This window comes from Sardina pilchardus, chromosome 4 (assembly GCF_963854185.1).
Source record: "Sardina pilchardus chromosome 4, fSarPil1.1, whole genome shotgun sequence".
NCBI lineage: Eukaryota > Metazoa > Chordata > Actinopteri > Clupeiformes > Clupeidae > Sardina > Sardina pilchardus.
In genome coordinates, this window is record NC_084997.1 from 17,368,594 (window position 1) to 17,392,978 (window position 24,385).

General features: G+C 44.0%; 3 protein-coding genes across 3 annotated transcripts in view; all 3 read right to left on the minus strand.

Annotated features, from left to right (window-relative positions):
- Positions 1-301: 301 nt before the first annotated feature.
- On the minus strand, positions 302-4,979 carry tnfsf13b (TNF superfamily member 13b). Its single transcript, XM_062533652.1, has 6 exons — positions 4,710-4,979; positions 4,271-4,361; positions 3,339-3,395; positions 2,659-2,783; positions 2,167-2,317; positions 302-1,426 (listed from the first exon to the last, which is right to left on the minus strand). Exons 1-6 carry the CDS (start codon positions 4,977-4,979, stop codon positions 1,314-1,316), a joined length of 807 nt encoding a protein of 268 aa, XP_062389636.1. The 3' UTR covers positions 302-1,313.
- Positions 4,980-5,900: 921 nt separating this feature from the next.
- abhd13 (abhydrolase domain containing 13) lies at positions 5,901-11,497 on the minus strand. The gene is made up of 2 exons (XM_062534393.1): positions 11,346-11,497; positions 5,901-10,326 (listed from the first exon to the last, which is right to left on the minus strand). The coding sequence occupies exon 2, from the start codon at positions 10,212-10,214 to the stop codon at positions 9,186-9,188; it is 1,029 nt and encodes a 342-aa protein (XP_062390377.1). The 5' UTR covers positions 10,215-10,326; positions 11,346-11,497; the 3' UTR covers positions 5,901-9,185.
- Positions 11,498-19,582: 8,085 nt separating this feature from the next.
- LOC134078024 (NALCN channel auxiliary factor 1) overlaps positions 19,583-24,385 on the minus strand; it is a 92,610-nt gene continuing 87,807 nt past the window's right edge. The window contains exons 2-3 of the mRNA XM_062533653.1: positions 22,643-22,814; positions 19,583-20,078 (exon numbers count right to left, since the gene is read on the minus strand). Coding sequence (XP_062389637.1) covers positions 19,780-20,078; positions 22,643-22,814 — 471 coding nt within the window. The 3' untranslated portion in view covers positions 19,583-19,779. The remainder of the gene's footprint in view (positions 20,079-22,642; positions 22,815-24,385) is intronic.

Sequence of the window (24,385 nt, forward strand, 5' to 3'; positions counted from 1 at the left end):
AATATACTGTACCTTCACATAGGCCTAATGTCTGGAGTCTTCTACATATCCTGTGTAAACTATATTAATCTATGAGCTCGTTCTGAAATATCACTGGATGCCACCTACAGTTTGGATACTGGTGTATATGTAGTTTTATACGGCATCACGATCAACAAAAGACCAAGCATGAGCAGTATTAAGTGTATGGGTTGCTGACGGCAGAAGGATATTAGTGTCAGCAAAGCTGTGTGAATATGCTGCCATCTACTGGAGTAACTTACGCTTACAATAAGTAACGGACCATATCAACCAATCAAAGTAAACAAATAAACAAAGACTTCATTATATAACAATAAATTACTTCAGTCATACAGACATTACTAGTCAGACTGACATGCAATTGAAGGACAATTACAAGGACAATAGTGGACAAGTGAGTGTATGTATGACTAGACATTGTTCAAATATGGAAGAGGTGCGCAGAGTGACATACTAACATAGAAAAACAGAACCATCAGTCCGAAATACAACCTTCTTTCGTACATTCTCAAAATAACACACTTCAGAATGCTGATCAAGTGTCAAGACTTCCTGTTTGCATTAGTGTGAGCTGCTAAAAGCAAGTCAAGTGACGCAGACAGCGCTGCTGCTGCAAGCCAGTTTGGACGGGTAGTACTGTACACCGCAGTTGATGCCTGTCTACTTAATTGTGGCAACAACATTGCAATGATAAGCATAGTGAAGACCTACAAAGGTGTGCTTATGATATCTAAAAGGGATTCAACATGGAAAGGCAAAAGTGATATGCAAATGCCTTTATTACACTACAAAATGTACCTCCAGGCAGGATCACACCACATAAATCAGAGTTCGGGTTCCAATATTAACTTTTGCACACATTCCCAGTGGTTCCGGTGTGCTGTTTACTTGTGTGTGTGTGTGTGTGTGTGTGTGTGTGTGTGTGTATGTGTGTGTGTGTATAATCTTTTTCCTGTTGCTCCAGCTAAAGTGAAATGTACGATCCTCCATGGGCATCAGTTATCAGTTGCAGGAGAGAAGCAAGGGTCTAAATGACAGGGGACGTTTCCCCTGTCTGACATGAATCTTATGATGCTCTCACTTCATATTCATTACTATCCTTCTCTGGTTTGGAAAAATGGACACTTTCTTCAATCTTCTGTTATGGTACAGGACAGGTAGGAGTTGTGTTGTCTACGTACAGGTATGGTTTGGTCTACCCTGTGAAGGTCTGTCAAGGGCAGAGACCTTTCCCACTTTTCCCAGTCACTGTGGAAACAAGCACTAGTGTCCTCTAGTTCCAGTCTCAATGCTCAGGCCAACTTGATGGCTCCAAGGAAGGTGACGTCTCCCCCCAAAGACACATTGGCAGGATTTCGTGGGATGAGCAATTCCACCTTGTCCCCCACCTCTAGTTTGACTATACCTGGAGAGAGAAATAAGATTTGGTATTATGGACCAGTCATTCACCTTTAGCTGAGAATAACGCAGACCTGACGAGTTTATGTAGAGTCCATGTGGCCTACAGTCACACTGTGACTTTCCCTTCTGCCTGATCCTCCGCAGACTACCAACTGTCATATGCCTGTGGAAACCCGTGGAAAAAAACTGCAGATGCCAAACCCCAGCATCTCAGAAAAGGAAAAGGGCCGCACTTTGCATATAAACGTGTTTTATTGCACATGCAATAAAACACGTTTATATGCAAACTGTGCGGCCTTTTTTCCTTTTCTGAGTAAGCATACAGTACGTTTGGCCAAGAACTCTAAGAAGAAACATAAAAGAGACTGAGTGGAGCCTGCTCCTACTGTACCATACAAAGCCCAGCATCTCCCACGTGAGGTCTCTGGCTGGGCGTCATTGTGAATAGAAGAATAGAATAGAATATATACTTTTTTGATCCTGTGAGGGAAATTAGTTTCTCTGCATTTAACCCAATTTAACCGAATTAGTGAACACACACAGTGAGGTGAATCACACACTAACCCAGAGCAGTGAGCTGCCTGCCCAACCAGCGGCACTCGGGGAGCAGTGAGGGGTAAGGAGCCTTGCTCAAGGGCACTTCAGCCGTGGTGGACTGGTCGGGGATCCAACCGGCAACCCTTCGGTTACAAGCTCGAGGCCCTAACCAGTACACCACGGCTGCCCACAGTGTGGCTCTCTTACCTCCCGTGTAGCAGGTGTTGAAGTGGTAGGTCGGGTTCATGTTTTGGATACATTTGAAGAGGATGACATGCTGGCGCTCGTCCCCCACCACCGTCTTTTTCATGCGTATGACGATGTGTCCCATCGCATACATTTTATCAACGTAGTATACCTAGAATAGATTAGCAAACACCATCTCAAATTAAGATTAAGATTAAGACGACTTTATTGTGTCCCAAGGGAACTTTGTCTTGGACAAACAGGCTGCTACATCACATATAACATAACACCAGAAAGTGCTGACAGTGCAATCATAAAGTGCCTACATGTCAAATGACTCTGTTGTGCTGCAAAACACAAGTCCGAATAACCCATTTTTACTATACCACTGTCATTAATGGACTCAATGACACAATTCCTCTAGTCGTTAATGAAATATACACAAAGAAACAGAAATGGATGTGAGCGCTGAAGTGTCTAGCGCCCCCTGGGAGAACGAGCACTTCAGCTAACCTGACTGTAGACGAAGAAGAAGCCCTCCTCGTTGACCTGGATGATGTCATCACGGAGCTCCAAGGCGGTACCCCGTCTCAGGCCTGTCTGCCAGGGGATGGCTGTGTGCTTCTCCAGGTTAAAGTCTACACAGCACAGTACAGAGATAGTAGCATTAGCAATTTGTGTGTTGTTGTAGCATTTAAAGCGATAACCCACTACAATACATGCTAATCGTGCTAGCTCTGACATACAGGAGGACTTGATTTGGCACCTTCCTTTATCTACTCTGCCCTGATAATAACAGACTGCCATTTTGGACCAACATCCTGAGGGTCCAATCTGTGACTCTGACCTTGAACTTTTACTGGTGCAAATGTCATTCGGAAATTTCTGAGGGGAATTTTTTTTCTGGATCTGTAAGGCAAGGCTGACTCAGTGGGGCTTTTTAAAGAGAGTAAGCATGCTATGCTAACATGCAATGCAACAATTTAGGTAATATTTCCCACATTACTCCAGGACATGACCTCTCAGAGTATGACTGAGTCTTCCCTCCGAAAAAAGCTGATAATCCCTTTCCTCTGAGGCAGACTCAGTGCTGTGATTACATTACAGCTGACCCCGAAAACATAAGGCCCTGAACAGCAGCCCTGAACAGCGGGGACGGAGAAGAGGGGGAAGGCCCAGTGTGTGTTCCTCACCCTTCTCAAAGGTTGTTCTCTTGCTGTCTGACAAGATCTGCAAACAGGGCTGTAATACTGTAGAGGAAAAACAAAGAGTGCATTCACAATTACGGTTATGGGACGGACGGACAGACAAAGTTGTCTAGCTCCGTTTCATTTTGGCTTTATTAATAGAAGTGATCTGACCTGCTCATTATTATTTATTTTTTTTAAATGTCTGTGAAGGTGTTGAAACCACAAACTGCTACTAAGAATAAATACTGAGAAGCAGATAACTGTTCACAGTAATACCACAGCATTATGACTCAGCTCTTTTGCTGGAAACGAACCTCCATCTTAAGAGGCCGGTAAAATATGGTAATGTCGTATTTCATATTTTCTGGCACCTATATCGAGTTCTTGTCTTACTTTTAGAATTGGGTTGTGCAAGCGGGGTGTCAAAAATGTTAAGTTGAGTTTTATTAGCCATGAAACATTTATAGAAATCTACACTGCCAGTCAAAAGTTTGGACACACAAAATTCATGTTTTTTTTCCTTTACTTTGACCTTTTCACAGAATAGAACAATACAGAAAGTTATAGCACAGATAGCACATATGAAAGGATGAAGTAAAAATCTCTAAACCAACACCTGAAATGAGTTTCCAACAGTCTTGAAGCAATTTCCATACATTTTGAGTCCTACTATTTGGCTGTTTATTCGTCCACTGAATTCAATTGAAAATAATTAAGTTGTCTTTAATGATGCAAAGGTATGCAAAGTCATACGATGAAGAATATAGAATATGAAACAGGCAGGCTACACATTTCTAAAGAACTTTGTAGAGCAATACTGAAGGTGTGTGTGTGTGTGTGTGTGTGTGTGTGTGTGTGTGTCCAAACTTTTGACTGATAGTATCTATCTAAAATAATATTACATCTCTGTATGCAAATGTATACAACTGTTTTACCTGCCTGGCCATCCCCGATACTTCTCTTGGCATGTTCAGACTTGTCAGTAACAGTTTCACTTGTCGCATCAAGCTGCCTCTCCTGCCCATTCTGTGGGTATAAGGACATGTTTAAATTGTTACATTAATAACAAACAAATGTTTGCATTAATTACTTACAATTGCATGCATTTTATTGTGTGAAAAACAGTTGTTATCAACAAGGAAACAGGCTGCATTTAAGCACTCAAGCTGATCTCCAAATGCTAATTCCTCTTGCACACATTTGACAGCAAGTAAATTCATTCAGCAATTAAATTCATATTTCATGAATACTAAACAGAGCTCATCATAAGTTGTAACAAAAAAAAATCAGCCATCTGCATTAAACACACATATACAGATACATTTCCCTGACAACAGAATCTATACTGCATGTAGAACTCAGTGACTGACTGACCTGGGTCCAGTCCTGGCCTGTGGGTCTCTGCTGCTGCTGCTGGGTCTGTTCCTCGCGCCGCCGGTTCACCTCCGAGCGCAGGCCCTCCACCTCCGCCTGCAGCGCCAGCACGTGGTACAGCGACAGCGCCGACAACGAGGACGAGGTGACGGCCGCCAGCGCCAGCAGAGCCACCACCCAGGACACCCTCCCCCCCCGTCCCCGTCCCCTCCCGCCTGGATCCCCTCCAACCCTCGCCGCCTCGCCTCGGCTCGAACCTTCCGCCAGCATGCCAAAAAGTGATCTGCTCGCTCACACACACGGCATGGCTCTTGTTGGGGAAGATTGTTCTTCAGATGGTGTTTTTTTAAGGCTTCAGGGCTCTTCTCTGTATGGGTATTTTCCCCTCCGCTGCTGGATGTTTCTCTGCTTACTGTAGTTGCCTGTTGTCCGAAGATTGAGCTGCTGCAGATAAAATGCAGCTGCTACTGGTGGGAATCAGGGCAAATATGCTCAAATAGCTGCTCTCACTCCCTTGTCCCACTTGGCTGGAAAAACCAAGCTGAAGTACAGTATCGAAATAAAAAAAAAATGGCAATTGGCCGAACAACTAATACCATTCCTTCTTGCCTGCAATCATACTTTTGCACTGGTGTTTCAACACACAAAAAAAAGCACCTTTGCCTCAGTCCTGACCTCGGCTCTCGGTCTGCGGTAAGCTATGGAAGTGGGGGCCCAGTGGCACTCGCATCTTGTCCCGTCTGCTCTCACGATGAGATGAAAGTCGGGTCTGAGGTCCCGAGCCCTGAGCCTATAGACACTCTGCAGATGCTCTACCGAAGCATTTCCGGCCACCTGCTCACAGGCCTAAACACAACCTCAAAACCGAGGATCCAATAGATAAGAATAAGAATTCCTGCCTGAAAGACTTGTTTGTCAGTGATGTTACACACCAGAGGAGCGCACGGCAATGAAAGCAAAAGTGCATGAACACTAAAGCCCGGGGACGAAGGGGAAAAAAAAACACTCCCACTTACAAATGAGGAAGTTGAGTCGTCCTGAAGACAGACAAAAAACGAAACTGTTATTTGCTGTTCTCCATTATTTCCTGGCAAATGAATTTAGTAAATAAGGAAGTGATCTCATTATGAAAACACATACACACGCACGCAAACGGACGCTTTGACAGAGAGCACAGCGGATAGCAGCACCTTTGATTTACATGTCTTTATTGCATGTACTGTAACTGTACAAGTAATAGAAAGTGTGACTGAGTGCATAGAAAAGAATAACATGAAATGAGAAAATATACACATCCTGCTAATACATGTGCTGTTGATCATTACTAGGATGAGAGAAGGACAAAACACAACCAAGCGTTTCAAATCCACATTGAACAAAACTTGCCAAAGGCAAAATTGCTGTCGACAAATCCTTGCCATGATGAAGCGATAGCAATGGTGACTAAATATGCTGTTGCCATACATAAAACTTCCAGTCATCAGAACACATGAACAGAAACACAAAACAAAATAAACAAAACAAACAAACAAACAATTGCACCATGTCAGAAGTAATGAAATAATCAAGGAACTAAAACAAAGACATGCTGCTAACAAGACCAAGGTAATGAATGGTGTATGTGCGAGTGTACAGTATGTGTGTGTGTGTGTGTGTGTGTGTGTGTGTGTGTGTGTGTGTTCAGTGGGTGAAGGTCCATGGGAACTGAACCAAAGTCCAGTTGATCAGTCTAAGGATGCGCAGCAGAGGGAGCTCCTCTCACAGATTCGGACAGTAAAACACATTCACGGCAAAGCTCCTGGAACCACCAGCAACGGCAGCACAAGTCAAGACACGGTCAAGTACTTCCACGCCCTCCACTGCACTCATAATTTCACTGTGCGTCAAAAGCACTTAAAAAGATGATGACAAGGCCTGGGGGAAGGGGGGGGGGGGGGTATTACAAGGACACGGATTAGTGACATGCCTAACCCAGTTCGCTCACAGAAAGAGGCAACCACTGGCGTTCTGAGAATGGCCCGTTACGTAATCTCTCGCTAGTCGTTTCGAGTTACACTGCACACACATTAGTCAGTGGCAGCGAACTAATTCCCCTAGTGGTGGTCTCTGAGTGACCTCTCGCACATGAGCCTCGGGGAGACACTGGTCCACTTCTCTGCTGTAGGATAGACACTTTAGCGTGCACCATGTAAGGACAATGGAATAGGACTATGCTAATCACCTTTTCTCTAATTGATCTGATGCTGAGTTTCAATGGAAAAGATTCAAGGTTAACCAGTGTGGTTCTAAATTACATCAAGGTCAAGGGGGAAAAAATTATAAAGAACATTTAACTTAAAATAAAGTGTATATATGTAATGGAATTTAAGAGTCATACTTAAATGACATTCATCCAATCAAATGATAATGTATCTACACTGCATTTGCGATCAAAATCAATACATAAGAAAATATCAGTGTGTTTTACAAATTCCAGGCTCCAGTCAGGACTTATCACAAACACCTTCACATACAAACACATATGCGTACACACACACTGCCCACCACCCACACAGACACGCATACACACACACACACACACACACACACACACACAGACAGTCACACAGTTACACAGGACACCCAGAGAAAGTGCTCAGTATGCCAGATGAAACAGTTACTAATGTAAGGCAAGAAAGAAAAAAAAAAAAAACATGTTAATCCATGCTTTACAAATCCCTACTTTGCATCACTTTACAACTTGACACCATATGAAAGATGAAAAAACTTTTTGAAAATAATTTTTATGAAACTTATCATAGCTTACTTTTGTACATCAGAAACAAGCCAACACAGAGCCAAGTCTGTTGAGAGCACAGTCATGTTAAGAAAGGGAAACGAAAAGTAAAATCACAAGAAATCTGCTTGGGACAGTGCAGATCAGGAACTGTAATGGCTTGGTGCCTCCTGGGCAAAGGCCGTAACCTTCCTCATGCCCCAAGTGCCCCTTAGGCAGAGGTGGTGCCCACCCCATGCCCCAGGGCAGTGGTGGTACATCACTCATGCCCCTGGGCAGTGGTGGTACAACCCTCATGCCCAAAAGTTCTGCTAGTATGGCTGCCATGCCCTCTGGAAGACAAGCTTAGGACCACTTTGCTGTTCTTGCACGCCACGAACAGACCACGATTGATTGATTTGCTTTGATTTTTTTTTTTTTTAAAGCCTGTATCTTCTCTGAGTACAGGGGCACACAGCTCCCAGTGTCTGCATCGACCTACCCAAAAACCTATAAATACGACTCAAACAGGCAAACGCTCAAACATTTAGACATATTTTTTGTACATGCCCAACGCCATAATCTCCAAAATCATGGAAAGATCAGGAAAAAAAAAGAGAGAGTACAATGATAAGCAGCACAGTTGATGATGTAATTTGCTTATTTACATCCGGACAAACTGGTAAACAGGTTGGACTTCTGTGGTTATGCAGCATACATTTTGAATAGGTCGTCAAGGAGACTGGGGCATTCATTCTGTGAGGGTTTTACAAGGGGGCTGCATCCAGTAAAACAACATAAAATACTCACTGGACCAAAACATGTGTGCAAAGATATGTCATTTTTGGTCTTTTCACAAACATACTGTATTTCCAAAATAATGACAGGTTATAGCCGAGGTCCACCTGCACCTCACCTCCTTCTACCCAACTGCATTGTTTGATACATTGATACTGCAACTACAGAATAACACTGTGTGCTGAAAATGTGTTTCTCATTGCAACATTTGGTTTAATTTCAACAAGTAGTCTGTGTGTTGTCTATTAATCCATTTGCAAGAGGGATGCTAAGTGCTTTGACCCGAAGGCTTGGACATTATGCACTTACGTACTTTATGAATCAGAATTTCAAATTTCAAATAATCATTATTGTTTTAATTTCTTTAGTTAAGAGTTTGACAGTGCACACGCGCACACAGAAATTCACACCACAAATCAAACTTCACGAGTTTTGTAATTAGGTAGCCTTCCTCTCCTCTACAGTACGGCAAAATAGTGATTCAATGGATTAATATATTTCAGATAAATTCACTGATCAGTGACTTCAGTCAGATGTATATATTAGGCAAACGTAAATATACAGTCAGATCATGGGTATGGTCATAATTGATATTTCTTTCTCATGCATTCACTGTAACTTTAAGGGGAGGGAAAAAAATGTCTCACTCAGAAAACATTTTTACATTTCTACTCCCATGTCACCACACACACGTCCTGGTCCTACCATCGTTGTGTCTGGTTACATTAGCGTAAGTCAGTGAGGTTTGTCCGATGGAAAAACAAGAAAAAAGAAAAAGAAAAGTTGAAAAGGATAGAAAAAAAGTGTACATTCTGATTTAGACCCAAATAATGGATGTTGTTTGAGCGAAGATGGCGGCAAACCCCACGGCACGGAGGAGGAGGCCTACGAGGTGTCTCTCCGGCGACCCTCCCTGCCCTCCCTCAGATGATGGTGACGCTGGCAGAGCCCTGTGCCGTCTCCTCCTGGGCATGGCTCTTGAGCAGCTCTTTCATGAATTGCTCGAGGGCGGCAAAGTAGCCCTGGCACTGCCACGTGTCGTTGTGCGTGCCCTCGGGGAAGATGCCCAGCCGCTTAGTCCGTGCGGGCGAGAGCTCGTACAGCTGCTTCATCATGACGGGCGGGATGAGCTGGTCCGACAGGCCCGAGACGAACAGCGAGGGCATGCGGCACTGCGCCACCTGCCGGTACGACAGGAACTGGTTGCGGTAGCACCAGAGCGGCAGGTGGCGCACGGGCAGGAAGGAGAAGAGCGTGGCGGCCATGTGCGGGATGCTCAGGAAGGTGTTCTCCACGATCAGCGCCGCCACGCGGTGCGGGTTGGCCGCCGCCAGCCGGATGGCCACGGCGCCGCCGAGCGAGCGGCCGAACAGCACCACCTTGGTCTTGTCCACCTCGGGCCGCGTCATGACAAAGTCCAGCGCCGCCTCGGCGTCCCGCCACAGGCCCTCCTCGCTGGGCTCGCCCTCGCTCTTGCCGTAGCCGCGGTAGTCCAGCAGCACCACGTGCGCCTTCAGGTTGACCAGCATGAGCAGCGCGTTGGGCACGCGGTGGCCGATGTTGCCCGCGTTGCCGTGGAAATAGAGGATGGTGGGGGCGGGCGTGGTGGGGTCGGTGACGCCCGGGTCGCCGGTGTAGCGGAGCAGGATGAGGCTGAGGCGCACGCCGTCCTTGGCGCGCACGAACACGCTCTCGTGCGGGATGCCCGTCGGCACGGGCACGTAGAGGCGCGACGACGACGGCTGGTCGGGGAAGTAGAGCAGCACGTCCTGGAACTTGTAGAGGATGCCGGCCACCGAGCACAGGATGAGCCCCAGCAGCAGGTAACCGCCGTACAGGTGGAAGGTCAGAATGAGCGCCAGCAACGAGATGCGGCAGGCGCCCCAGAGCCAAGAGCCCGTGGTCAGCATGCAGCGGCCCAGCGGCCCCCACAACCTCCACGGCTTCTCCATCGCGGCCGCCGGGAAGGGACGGAGCTGTCCAGGGGCGGCGGGGTGGAGGGTGTCACAGGGTGGAGAGAGAGAGAGGGGGGCTTATGTGTCTCCTCTCACTCAGTCACCAATTCTATGAAGCAAAACATGATTGGTTACACCAAGTGTCAGGCAGGCCTATCTGATTCTCTACCAGGAAATGTCACACTGTGTGCACTCAGTAATGAGATACTGGAAACTGTAATGCTATACCTGCAGTGTCGAAATAAAAAAAAAACGTTTAAAACATACGCCGTAGTGCTATTTAGTTAGCTTGCATCACCTCAATTACATGGGTATCGTTTAGCAGAATACACATAACTGATCAAGAAATTCCGTGTCTTTAGCCCACTTAACCGCGAAACGTCAGAACACATATCCGTCATGCTTAACTGATCCCTGGTGTGGACAGCAAATCTGCTTTTGGCTATTTTGTACGAGCAATCATTCAGCATGCATCATTATAACATTCGGCCTTAATCTTCTCCATGGCAGGCAACGGAATGACACGTCTCATTCTTTGTACACAAAAGGCGTTGCAAACACACGTCTCGCTACATGTAAAATACAACACACAAGCGAGTAGTCTACACGGTAAGCTTTTTAACTGGATAATCTACAGTCATATTTTCTGCGGGTAAATTGACAGAAAACCAGTTAAAGTAAATAGGGTGTGTGCTGTCAACCACAGTTACCTGGTTTAGCTAGCTACAGTAGGTAGCCATCAGTAGCGTAGCTGGCTAGGAACGTTTACTGTTGCTAGTCACATTTTCAATCAATGTAGCAAAACACAACGGATTTAACGTTACGTTGACACAGTTTAAACAGGCAAAACGGTCTCAGAAGTTGCTATCCCATGTAGCAGCTACATGAATGACATTTCGCCATGCTATCAATGCGAGTTTGATGGCACTGTTGGGGAGCAAAAGAGTCTGTCATACATAAGCACCAGCAGTGTTTGCTGTAACTTCAAGGTAAATCTACACATCCACGTAACCGGCTAAGCGAAGCTGGCTGGCCGCCCCACCAAGTTAGCGGTGGCTAACTTAGCTTATCAACACACCCGAAATTGAAATTGAAATAGTCAGGATTGGATATGTGAAGACAGGTTACCTTTCGTCCATTTTTGAGCTGTGCACCTTCAGCGAGCAACATGACCATGCTAAATAATGTTAAGCGTAGACGCTGATCAGGCCAGTCCGCCTAAAATAATATGGGTGATAAAGCCAGTCAACACTTCCTCCGACTTCTTTTATCGGTGTCACGATTTCGAAATTCCGGACAGATTCCCTAGATGCATTCTATCCCGAGCAATCTTGACAGCCTCTGTAAAAAAAACCCATTACGTTTGATAAACAATTTAAATTAGACCAATGCTGATAACTATTCTGTTATTTTGTGTTTGCCATCATTAAGCAGAAAATATATGGAGAAAGGCAACGTCAACCCGTTCCGGAAGTGTTGTCAGTTGTACAAGATTGGTTCCTAGATTCCAAGGTTCCTAGTGCTAGCTAGTGCCCTAGGGCACTAGTGCTAGCTGGAGTACCGGTAACCCTATTTTTTACTGTCTCTGAGTGTAACATGGGCTGGGCCTACTGCTTTTAGCTCTGGAAACAGGTGTCACCACTAAATGACCTTTCTTTCACCATTGTGTACTATTAAGCCTTTAATTTGCATGCATCCAGCCCTGTTTCTGTCCCAAATACAGAGACAGCGGTGTTTCCATAGACAGTAAAATGGACAGAGGCAAGACTTCGATGGAGACAACTGGGCTGAATCTCAATGGCTGAATCTCAAGTTATTATGGAGCCGTAAAGTGAGATACAAGGTTATGACGCCAGTCACACAATGTTGTGTTTAGTAAGTAAGTAAGTAAGTAAGTAAGTATTTTATTTGTATAGAGCTTTTCACAAATAAAATTACTAAGTGTTTTACAGTAGGCTACTAAAATACACATAGGCCTAATAAGAATAAAAAGGCCGTAAATGAAAAGGAACTAAAACAAAAAAGGAAAGTCACAGGTTTAAAAATGCCATCCTCAGGGTTCCCTTTAAAAGGTCATTATTGCCCACAGACCTAACCTCCAGTGCATTCCAAAGTGTGGGGGCTGCAACAGCAAATGCCCTATCGCCTTAAGTCTTAAAGCGTGTGCGGGTTAGGCTACGGCGAGCAGGTTAAGGTTGTTGGATCGGAGGGAGAGGGGAGCAGAGTGAGAGTGAATGAATGTTTAGGCTTCAACTGCTTCAGATGTAAAGTTATTCACAGTTAGTCAAAGTGACGACAAAATGAATGGCGGTCGATGGAGTGCGAACTCCAGGTGAAACCTTACTAGCCTCAGAGCCTCCCATAGGGGAACAGAACCTTCCGAATGTTGGCTTACCCCCTTGGGTGTTTCAAGAGACTCTGTTGTAGGCTTGACAGGTAGACTATGGCTTTAAAGCGCATTGCCCAACAAGGCTTCAGAGGTCTGTGGCATTGGAGTTCTCAGTGGGGTAATTTCCCAAACAAATGAATGGATTTTTAAAGGTAGTACTCATAGAGATTTGCTGTAGATTAGAACAACTATGCAATCAGCTGTCATTGAGGGCCCCAATCAAACTTGGCACTTTGCAATTCCCTGAATTGCCTACCCAGTTGTTTTGGCCTTTCGAGGCCTACCTCTTCCTCTGCTGAATTGCTAATGAAAGTGATTTGCCATTTGAATGGAAATGTAGAACTTTGTATTAATTTCAGTTTGATGATAGATACAGTGTCTTTTCATAGACTGCTCAAGGCTGCTCTGGTGTAAACTATGCTTGTGTTGGTCTTTGGGTAAATGCAGCACTGCAGTGTTATGGGCAAATGGCAGAGGAACCTCAGCTGTGCAGGAAAATTGCCTATGTGTAATGTAACTACCGTGACTAGGCTACAGTGTAGTGAGACACTGGAAAACCAGCAGAAAGTCAAAGAGCAGAGACTTGTCCACTAGAGGGGGATGTCAACTTGTTTTTTTGCAGAGCCTGTTTTTTTTTTTTTTTTAACAGCAACACTAACGAGATTCTTCAACCTTAAAATAATGTTTCCAAAATAATTTCCATGGTTCGTCAACTCATAACAAGGTGAACAGCACTTCAGCATGCGCCTCTATCAGCTTTAATGTTGACCAGATCAGTCTATCTGCGATGTCTATCTTCGATGGGATGAGGCATAAGAAAATAAAAATGTTGACTTGCTTAGATGTCGCAATACATCATCCTTTCATAAAATCATGCAACATACTCTACCTTGTCTGTGGGCATCGTTATATGCAAAGCCGGTGCTGGATAAACAAATAGCGTGATTGTGACAGAGGAAAAGTGCTTTAGTATTGCTTTAATAGTGCAATACTTTGAATTCAGACACTGACTACAGCCACTGCTCTAACTGTTGTTTTTTTAAAAAATGTTTTTTATAATGATTACCATTTATTGCATATAGGTTACTATGTTCACATGGCATGACACATGTGAGGCCTAAAAAAAGTTTATGCTTAGTTCCTTCAGTACATTTTACAGCCATGAAGCCTGCCATTTCAGCTTTGATGTTGAAATCAATATAATTAGGGGTCCAAGCAGCGAAGCCGCTGCTTCCCTATTGTTTTTGAAAGGACTATTTTTAGGGGTCGACACAGAAAAGATGCTGGAGCCCTATTGTTTTTACAAATGATTGTTGTTCAGTCTTCTGTCATGAAAGTGGTTGGGCTTTGTGTGGTGCTAATGTTTAATGGGGTAAATAATCTGTTCCATGTGTTTAATGTAAAAAACTGACAAAAGTAGTAAATATGCATAATTTTTTATTTCATGTTCAATTCAATCTAGACTTTTGTTTTTGACTCTCCAATCAACATTATGTATTAAATAGTAAAACAAATGAAAATGGCATTGACACAATGATGGTGCCCTTCACCTAGTGTGTTGCACATGAGACTAAACTTTCTGACAATATGTCAGAAGTCTTAAGATTTCATTGTGCCCTTGCATGGATTTAAGGCACCCTAGGCCAGATGCAGCAAAGCAGCGCAAAACCATAACTGAAACTCCCTTTTTCAAAATAGATACGGGGTTCTTTCCTATGATATGTTATTTTTTCCGTCTGTTAACGTAGAGCTGTTGTGACTCCAGTTTCATCTTATCAGTCCAAATGACATTTTTTCCAGAAGAATTGTGATTTGACCCTATGCATTTTACCCAATTCTAGTTTGGCTTCTTAACGTTTTTCTTTCAACAGTGAAGTTTACTGTTGGGGCGATGGTAGTGTATTGGTTAAGGAGCTGGGCTAGCGGGCAGTAGCATATATGCATAATAGTTACAGTACATGTCTGCTAAATGAATAAATTATGTAAATGTAAATGTAAATCCTACGAGGAGTCCACTGTTGTCCTGAGTGGCAGCCATTGCTGTTTAAGTAGGTGAACTTTGTTTTGTTGACAGACTGTGCACTTTGCCCATCATTTAAATCAGGGCCTCTATGTTTTTGTATGCAGTGATAGCCGTTGTTGTTTATAGGGCCCTGATGCTGTGTGTGGGAGGATCACTGGTCGAAGCCGCACAACAGAGACTATGGCTTTGTCTCAAGCCACATATACTTCCGTATACACTACTACTGAGTGCTTCTGTCCATAGTGCCCACACGATAGTTAGTGTTGTCCCAATATTTACACTATACTGTATACTTAAACAAAGTATTCAAAGTAGGCAAGTAGGCAGTTTGAGACACAGATCTTCTCTGACGGACCATGGAAAAGAAAAGGCCACTCAGACACAAGGTAACAGATTACGTCTCTCTGTTTATTTTCATCAGAACACAATTTTAGTAATTGTAGCAGTAGTTTTCATACTTTTTTGAAAAGATCATGACTTGTGAGATTGTTTTATAAATAATTTCATCAAAGTTCATTTGTAAAAAAATTAAAGAAGTTACTGAACTAAAGCATCTATAATATTACAATATACCGGTAGTTCAATAATAATCATAATGATATTTCTATATGCCTTTTCACCTTTTTGTCTATATATATATATATATATATATATATATATATATATATAAATATATATATACTGTATATATCTTTTTTTTAATCATTGCTTTTTCTTATACACCATCACAGCCATTTTTTTCTCAGTGAGGTTGTGATCCAGAGGATAGTCCTAATGCTCGACTACATCACATCACTCTCAGAATAGACCTCAACAGGAACTCCAGTTGATGATATCAGACGTTAACAGTACAAAATAATAATAATATTATTCATAATAATAATTATAATAATAATAATATCAATAATAATTATAATAATAATAATGATAATAATGACTTGTAACACAAGATAACTCCAAAACGGGAGGTGACCTCATTCTCATGACATATTTACAAAAGAAAGAACAAACAATCAGACAAACAGAGAACAGAAGTTCTGGGCTGCATAGGTCTACAGGTTTGGAGAGAAAAGAATAGTATGCGTGTGAATATAGTTATTTCTCCTGGCGTGGTGAAAGATCATGTGAGGTGATCTAATTTACACCGCTGTTTTCAGAGTCTACAGGCAAAAGAAATATACTCTCTCTCACACACAGACAAACAAACACTCACACAGCTCAAAGACCTTAGTGGTTTGGAGGAGAAATGGGGGACTTTGTTGTTGAGTTACTGGTTGGTACTCTCTGTGCAGTTGGCATGTGACTGGTTCGATCTGACTTATAATGCAAACATTCATGAGGCAATGCTAAAACCAAAATACAACAGTCAGCCAGTAGGGGGCATCATAAGTTTGGCATGGATGTGTGTTTATGCTATGGTGGTAAGCCATTTTGATAGTCCTTGACAAAGAACTTACATCCTGTTAATCATGTTCATGTTTAAAATTTGTTTTAAAAGGTTAATTCTAACAGCCAGTTGAAATACAGATGGCCCAAAGCAAGTTTTGAGTGACATGCTTCATCATTTTTCAGTAGATTTGATCTTTTACCCAGTTTATCTTCTACCCAGGGAGTTTATGGATAGTGTTTGTAGAATCTAACTCCAGGGATTTTCATAATTATGTTACGCACCAAACTGTTTGTGCAGAAAAGATTTTGTGTTTCAGTTTATGAGCAGCAACCAGAAGTGTCTACCGTTGTGTCTCACAATGCCCTTCTCTTCAGTCTCTGACAGGAACTAATGAGTGGATGTCTCTTGCACAGGTGTGTGTGTGTATGTGTGGAGTTTGGTTCTGAGTGAGTGAAGAGGTGGTGTTATAACAGCGCACTTGTTAGCAAGGTAGGTCCTCACCTAAACCTGCTTCACTGAGGAGGAGCTCTCCTAAATTATAATAAAGACTTACACTTGCCTACTCCTCTTTGCTGCATATCTGTAGTACAATCCCTCCGGCCTACAATCTGCCTGTGTGAATACAATCTTGGTTATTTATGTCTGATGTGTGTGTGTGTGTGTGTGTGTGTGTGTGTGTGTGTGTGTGTGTGTGTGTGTTCATGGTTTCAGGTCTGTTTCCCTGTCTGCTCACATGAAGCGTGTCAGGCTTGTCTGTGAAGAAGCTCCTCGTCTTCTCGGTAGGTGTGATTTTTGATGCTGGCTTACACTCAGTACAACTATAAAACAATAAGAGGTAGGATCATCAGTGTAGGTGTGCTTCTTGTGATATCTTGATTGAGATGAGATTTTGACAAAAGATTACCCAATTCAAGTTGGATAGATGATTCTTTGAAACTTAGAAAAAACACCCTCTGTCTCCTGTTTCCGTATTAAGCTTCCTTGGCTACATGATTTTGATTTGGTTGTACTTGTGGTAGAGCTCAGTGCAGTGGGACCTTTTTTTTAATGAATGAATGAACCCCAACACCCCTCTATGGTCTGCTCATCTACTCATTTCCAGCTATTTTACAAGTGCCCTCTTGTCAAAGTGGAATTGAATGTGCTTCGCTTTAAGCTAGTCAAAACCCTTTCTTGCCCTCTCTGACCATATGGATAAAAACAAGACTATTCAGAGGCTCCTAACGGACACAATATATGAATAAGCAGGGTGACCACTCCAATGGTGTGTGTGTGTGTGTGTGTGTGTGTGTGTGTGTGTGTGTGTGTGTGTGTGTGTGTGTGTGTGTGTGTGTGTGTGTGTGTGTGTGTGTGTGTGTGTGTGTGTGTGTGTGTGTGTGTGTGTGTGTGTGTGTGTGTGTGTGTGTGTGTGTGTGTGTGTGTGTGTTTGTGTGTGTGTGTGGTCCACTTGGCTTGTGGGCAGTGGCTTCAGAGACCAGTGTAGACCTGCAATGGCAACGGGCAGATGGCATCATGGAGGTAGATGACGGACTTAAGACACACTGGAATAGTGAGAAGGTGAACAGAAGCCACTGCAACAAGGAAAGAAGGTAAAGAATACATGAACACAGTCAGCCATAAATGTGGTCTTTACAAATCAAAGTAAAATCATAATGATGCCCATGATAATCCCATGGGAAGTGATACATACATGTAACATAATGTATTCTGAACCCATCCATAGCAAAAGGATGGGTGCGTTAATCTAGTTGTACTGCAGTCTAAAACAAGAGAGACCTTCATTTTACCTCATATAGGCTATAAAACGTTTTTTGAGTTTTGATGCGTCGTCTGACAAGAGAAGCCCGTTGAAAACATAGCTTGTGTCGGTTTCCAGTATGGTAGTACGCTCACCAAAGGAATGTCTCCGTTTTGTCTGAGCGTTGTGTCAGCGTATAAACCCCTTCCGCAGTCAGAGATAGAGGTACACTCTTTCTCTTTCTTTCTTTCTCTCTCTCTCTCCTCTGCCTGCTGCTGGTTTGAAACACTAGTTTGGCATGGAGCTGCCCTGCTTTAAGAAATCTGCACAGCCACGAAGGACACCCCTGGAATGCAATAGCTCTTGACGAGACCATGCTTTTATTTTATTTTTTTTTCTTTCCTCTCTCATCAGCAAGTAAAACCGATCTCCGTCCACCTACATGTTCATGCCCATATTCGTCGTCCCTTGGCGTAGCTCACCCGTAGAGGAAAAGGAAAACAGAACAAGGAAAAGCAAAGGTATAGGATCAAATGAAAGTTAAAAGATCAGCCCTTAAGCGTCTCTTTCCAACTAATCTTTCGAGTTAGCACTATGGCTAATGTGCTAATGGCTAACACGTCTCGCGACCGTCGGTCCCTCCTCACACGGCGGGTAAATGATTTGGGCCTGGTGACTCGCCTGTTCTCCATGACACCCTAAAGCACAAAGTGTCATCTGAGATATTTATATATTTACATACATATGAACAACCCAACCAAACAACAATATGCATCTACAACTAAGTGTGGGATGTGTGTGTGTGTGTGTGCGTGTGTATGTTTGTGAGCGTGTGACGGTGTGTAAATGATCAATAAGCCCTTTACGCGATGCCATGTAAGGGATGGAGGGGGAAAAGAGCGTGGTGCTGTTCTGTCATGTCTCAGGGGGTGTTAAGCGTTGACCTCAGACTTCACACAGAGAATTGACAAGCTTTTTACTGCTTCTGGAAAGTTCCGTTGTTTTCAGTTCCAGTGGACGGTCTCGACACAACCGCCGTCTGAATATCATAGGGATTATCAAAAGAATCAAGGCCATGGTTTTTCTAAACATTGACATAATAACATGCAACTATAGAAGAGAGAATACATATATATATATTTTATCTTTAAGAATGTTTCTAAAGGGCTAAAACATAAGTATGAAGATTCTGACCGCCTTGCTTATTTCAGCTTCCTGATGCTTGATGCTGCAGAGCAGGAAGTGACATCACAATGACACATATTTGCTTACACATGCATCCATTGCGAGGCTCCAAAGGTTGATAAGCTTGTCGTTGGTTCGGATTAGAAAGAGATTCTGAATGTTTTTTTCTTCCTTAAGTGGCTTTGAGATTTGGGAATATATTTATAAAAAAAACGACATCATATTCGGTATTGACAGACCAGCCATGTTTGACTATTCTGATTCATGAAAAGGAATGCAAACAAAATGGAACCTTGTGGGCACCCAAACTAACACATGCACACAGACACACACACTCACACAAATATGCACACATTCAGTTCCAGTTCCTGCCACACACACATACACACACGTGTAACTTGTTAGGTGTCCCAAGTTTCCCTTTTTGTGCACGTACAAAAAAGAAAAGAAACCAAATAAATACTTTTTTTCCTATCTAGTGCAACAAAATCAAAGTTGTACTGACACACTGTTCATAGAAAAGACAAAAAACAACAAAAAGAAAGGTGTGTGAGAGAAACTCAGCTCTAGAGGGGCCTTTTCTTCCAGGCTGTGGTGTTGTCCCTTGTTCTTATCATTTTTTTTAAGTGTTTGTCCGTTTTCGAGTTTTTTGTCTTATTTAAGGGTCTGTTTGTTTTGTTTGATTGTTTGCATGTCATCTTCTGTCCCCCCTGCACTACATGTCCCAGAAAGCATTGCGGGTGCATGACACGCTCGCCCCCGACAACTGCTGACCAGGGTGCCCGACGGTGCCGACTGCGAGTTCTTTTTTGTAGCCGGCGAGGCACACACTCGGCGTCACTCTTCGTTGGCGTTGGAGTTCTCGTCCAGAGGCGAGATTGTCGGGAGGCTCAGGCCGGTGGCATTATGGGATGCGGTGAGAGTGGCGACCGTATGGAGGAGGACCAGGACCAACAGGCAAAGTTTGAGCCTGCTGTTGCACAGTCTGGAGGCTGCCGAGGAGCTCAGAGAGTTCCTGTGCTGACACGACGGGTGGCTTCTTTTCAGCATCCCCACGGAGCTGTTGTCTGAGTGGATGATCCATCGCACGTCGCAGCACTCTGTCTCAGACTGGGTCTGCTGATTCTTCGACAGCCCTTTGAGGTATCGGAGAGAAAAAGGAGATGAGCAGAAGGGAAGAGACAAATACAAACAAATTAGCAAAACATACTGTTAACATGCAGCATGAGCATACGGATACGATGTTTGCAAGTACAACAAAAAAGCATGGAAACTAGTGTCAGTCCAAAACCATGCACTCAGTAAGACCCTTGTTAGGCACGCTACTTTCTTCTGCTGGGTTGCTGGGTTCTACTAATCATTTCTTCGGCAGACACGCCCCTTTTTCATCACGATACACACACACAGTTGTCTAACTGTGCATTCAGACCGAAACCGTCAAAAGTGTCAAAGTCGCTGGTGAAGCTCATAGCGGGACGCTTAACCCAGTTCGGCGCCAAAAGCGTCAAAGCCATGACGTGAAACATTCGAACAAACCACAAGCAGCAATCCTGCGAGTTTGACATTCTGATTGGTTGATGCTGAACCGTGTCACAGCTCATTACCATAAAGTTCATTGAGGCTCAACTTTTTTTTGACGCCCGTGACGCTCATGAAGCCACACTCAAGCCCAGAACGCTTTTGACGCCGGTAACTAACGTCGACTCTCCATAGAAAATGAATGATTTCCGGCGCTCTTGACGCTTTTGACAGTCTTGGTCTGAACGCACAGTAAGACGTCACAGCATAACATTATTTATATTTACATTTATTCATTTAGCAGACGCTGTTGTCCGAGGTGACTTACTACTCACAAAAAGTTAGGGATATCTGGCTTTCGGGTGAAATTTATGGAAAACATAAAAAGCTGGTTATGGTTTCAGACACTTTTATCCAAAGTGACTTTACTTTAGAATGACAGTAGTTTAAAAGTATAGCAGTACAAGTAGCAATACAAGTTAGAGTAAAACAACCAGTTAATAATAATCATAATAATAAAAGAATGAAGTAAAAATGTAAACAAGGAAATGAGTCACCCCTTCCCCCGGCCTTCACCCTTGTTCACTGAACTGTCAGAGCCCAGGGACTCGCGCAGGTCTCCTGCTCTTACCGTGCCTTGCTTGTGAAAGTCATACCACTTCAGCCAGCACTTTGCATTGACCATGGTCATCACAGGCTTATATTTGGCTCTTCAGCCAGGGAAAGGGATTTTTTTACGAGGCTCTTGGGTAAAAATTGCTTTAGCTAACATTGACTCTAGAGGCAGTTTGGAAATTGGTAATGCATTTTGGCTGCGCTAAGAGAACTATTTTTCTTCATATACAGACATCGGTAGTCCCTTGACCTGAGCTTGGCACTACAGTATATGCTATAATATACTGGCTACTTGCATTTGCATGGCTAGGTGCAAGAAAGTGTGCCCTTGGGACATTATGAGCAGTGTGGCTGACACCATAAACCTTGTGGCTGAAAAAGCCAAAAGCATTCACTCTAAAGCCCAACTCAAAGATTCCTGATGTGACGAGACCGAGTTGCAGAGGTGTGAATTAGAAGTTGCCCGTAGTTGCAAGCCGTCGCAAGCCGTTGCAGAGCATTCAACATGTTGAGTCGCAGTTGCAAAGTTTTAAAACGTCGCGGCTCGGCTCGTCTCGTCTCGTCGGGAATCTTTGGTCTGAACCCTACTTAAGAGGTTTCTGTATGTCAAACAATGCATAATAGCAATTCCGTGGCTTGATAAAGCATCAAGGATGCAGTGCAGCATAATTCAAGTTTTTAGAATATCATTTTAGTTCCTGACTTCCCAGCCACACTAGCGCCGTGCGTGTAAGAACTCAGCTGGTAGAAAAATATCTACTGTGTGACTCAACTGCTACTTTTTAGTCCCGCTGTGCTGCTACCCACGAGGGTTTCACACCTCATATTAAACCTGATACCCCGAAAGAGGTCTACCGCTGCACGTACTCTCTCTAAGGTCATAAATGGTTTGGCTGAAGGCACCAAAATTTGTGATTTGTGCAGTGGTTTTTCGGCAACAGAGTACTTCCAAGTGCACTGACACAAAAAAAAGCTTCTGTTGACAGCTCATTGGACGCTAAGGCGATTAGAGCCTTCTGGGTAATTGCGTTGCGGGCTGACCGTGCAGTCAGCCTCTAAGCGGGTCAGCACCAGCGCGATTCCTCTGTCCGGCATGGACTCTCTGTCGCCACCAGCCACCAGACTTGTTCGAGGAGGGGCAGGCCTTCCAAAGAGGCACGGCGAGGGTAGCTCAATCTACTCTGCACGGCTCATCATAACACCAGGAGGATTATGGGAGGTCGTGGCCTGCTCACTTGCCCCCCAAACACATCAAAGCAACCCCGGCTGAACTACACATCCCAAGACTCCCATCACCACCAGGGGAAGACAAGTGCTTGGGCAGAGATGCAGGGACAGGAGGCTGGGGAAATGTCAGTAGCACCACCCATGGCCACAAGGTGGCAGCAGTGATTGTGTTACAACAGCTACAGCAATACTACCCAATACCTCAGCCTAAGTCTCAGCACAGCACTGACTTTGCAGAGGTACCAGAACTAGTCAGGGGGACAATGAAAGACAGAACGAGAGCGAGAGAGAGAGAGAGCACAGAGGCTTTACAAGCCCAAGGGCATTCGGTTCTGTTCACCTGGGCATCTGAAACTAGGGCTCCCTCCGTGAATGAGATCATCGTTGTCTGGCAATATGAACGGACACCTCTGCTGCACCTCCAGGCAGTATTGCCTGCAGGGGATCTTGTTGCTGCAGTGCATCTGTGTCGTCTGGAAGTACTGGGAGCACAGCCAGGGTTTGTAGACAGTCTGCAGAGACAGAGGGAGAGAGAGAAAGAGAGAGGGAGACAGAGGGAGGGAGAGACAGGAGGGATTGAGAGGGAGAGAGAAAGTGAGAGGGTTAATGCCTGAAAAGCTGGATTTCCATTCCCACTGATTACATCACTGGCGCCGTGGAAACGCTCATCAGCTAATCCCCCCCAACACCCACGCATCCTGGCAACCCAGCATCCACCCTCTTCCTCTCATGCGTAAATACACAGTCTCTCTATCTCTCTCCCTCTCTCTCTCTCTCTCTCTCTCTCTCTCTCTCTCTGTCTCATGCACACACACACACACACACACACACACACACACACACGGACGTCATTCCTATCCCTGCACCGGAATATGGCTTCCATTTTGTAAAGCACACCAGATGGCAGTCTGTTCTCTCTTTCTCACGCCGCATACAATCAAATAATCACATGTGCGAATGGCTCAGAAGTCAAACACTACCAACACCAACTTTTCTGCCACTTCAGGGGGGGCACACAAACTCTGCCACTTGCGGACAGACAGACAGCATATGAGTCATGCATTCTTTGATGTGGATTTCCCAATGACAGGAAAAAACATGAGCAGCATTGTGTTACGAAGGAAATTGAGCGAAAAAAAAAAAACAATAAGAGTCTGCACTTTGCAAACAGGGCATTCATAGCAAACAGAAAGTCAGTTAGGTTCACCATATTTGGCTAAACCAATTTTAAGTTTGGTGCGGTGGTTGCACTTTTGACTCTGTATGATGATATCAAGTGGATACTGCAGCTGTTCAGTGAGAATATCTCCCTCCAGATATAAATTATCAGGCATGGTAGACAGTTGACAGATGCTAGCATCCATGGGTTTTAGCGTCATTACTAGCATACCCATCTCCTATCAGAGGTGCTTCAAGTTCACCAGATGCCGAACCACACGGTCAACACAATTCAGGTTATATTGGGCCGAGACTTGACTGGAAGTGAAGATTAGGGGGTAACTTTAACTGCACTAGCCAGCAGGTACAGTAGCTGTGGAGGAAGTAAACCTGCCACCTGACCTGTGGTACTCGGTACCACAGTAGCCACAGATGCTAGCAGCCTTGTGTTTCAGCCTCTTTGGTTAGCATAGCCACATTCCAATACCAGGCTTGACCGCACAGTCACCACAAATCAGGTGACTTCAACCATTTTTTTCACTTGAGCAGATCTCAACAAGTTCAGGTTCCCTGTTTTTTTTTTCTTTGAGCTGCATTCTGTGTATGAAAGGTACAATACAAATAAAACATGTCATTATTATTATTATTATTATTATTCTTTTTATTATCTGCCTATTGCTCTCCCTTTGACCTCACCTGTTGTTCCAAGCACTGCGTGACCCTGATCTGCGTTTAAGGCTTTAACGCTGGTAAAAGAGCGAGACAAATCAAGCTCAGTAATGCGGCCGCCCTCTCCCAGGGCCAGGCCCGGGGCAACGGTAATTGTAACTGCATCCTCTCATTCACACGGATGTTTGAGGAGAGAGACATGAAGGGAGAGTGTCTCTCCTGCGTTGCTGCTGCGGCGTCCCCCTTTCATCCACAG

Coding starts and splice junctions, on each gene's coding strand:
- tnfsf13b (XM_062533652.1), bottom strand. CDS start 4,979: ATGCTGGCGGAAGGTTCGAGCCGAGGCGAGGCGGCGAGGGTTGGAGGG. Junction 2,784..3,338: donor GAGAACAACCTTTGAGAAGG/GTGAGGAACACA, acceptor TGTGCTGTGTAG/ACTTTAACCTGGAGAAGCAC. Junction 1,427..2,166: donor CAACACCTGCTACACGGGAG/GTAAGAGAGCCA, acceptor TTCTCTCTCCAG/GTATAGTCAAACTAGAGGTG.
- abhd13 (XM_062534393.1), bottom strand. CDS start 10,214: ATGGAGAAGCCGTGGAGGTTGTGGGGGCCGCTGGGCCGCTGCATGCTG.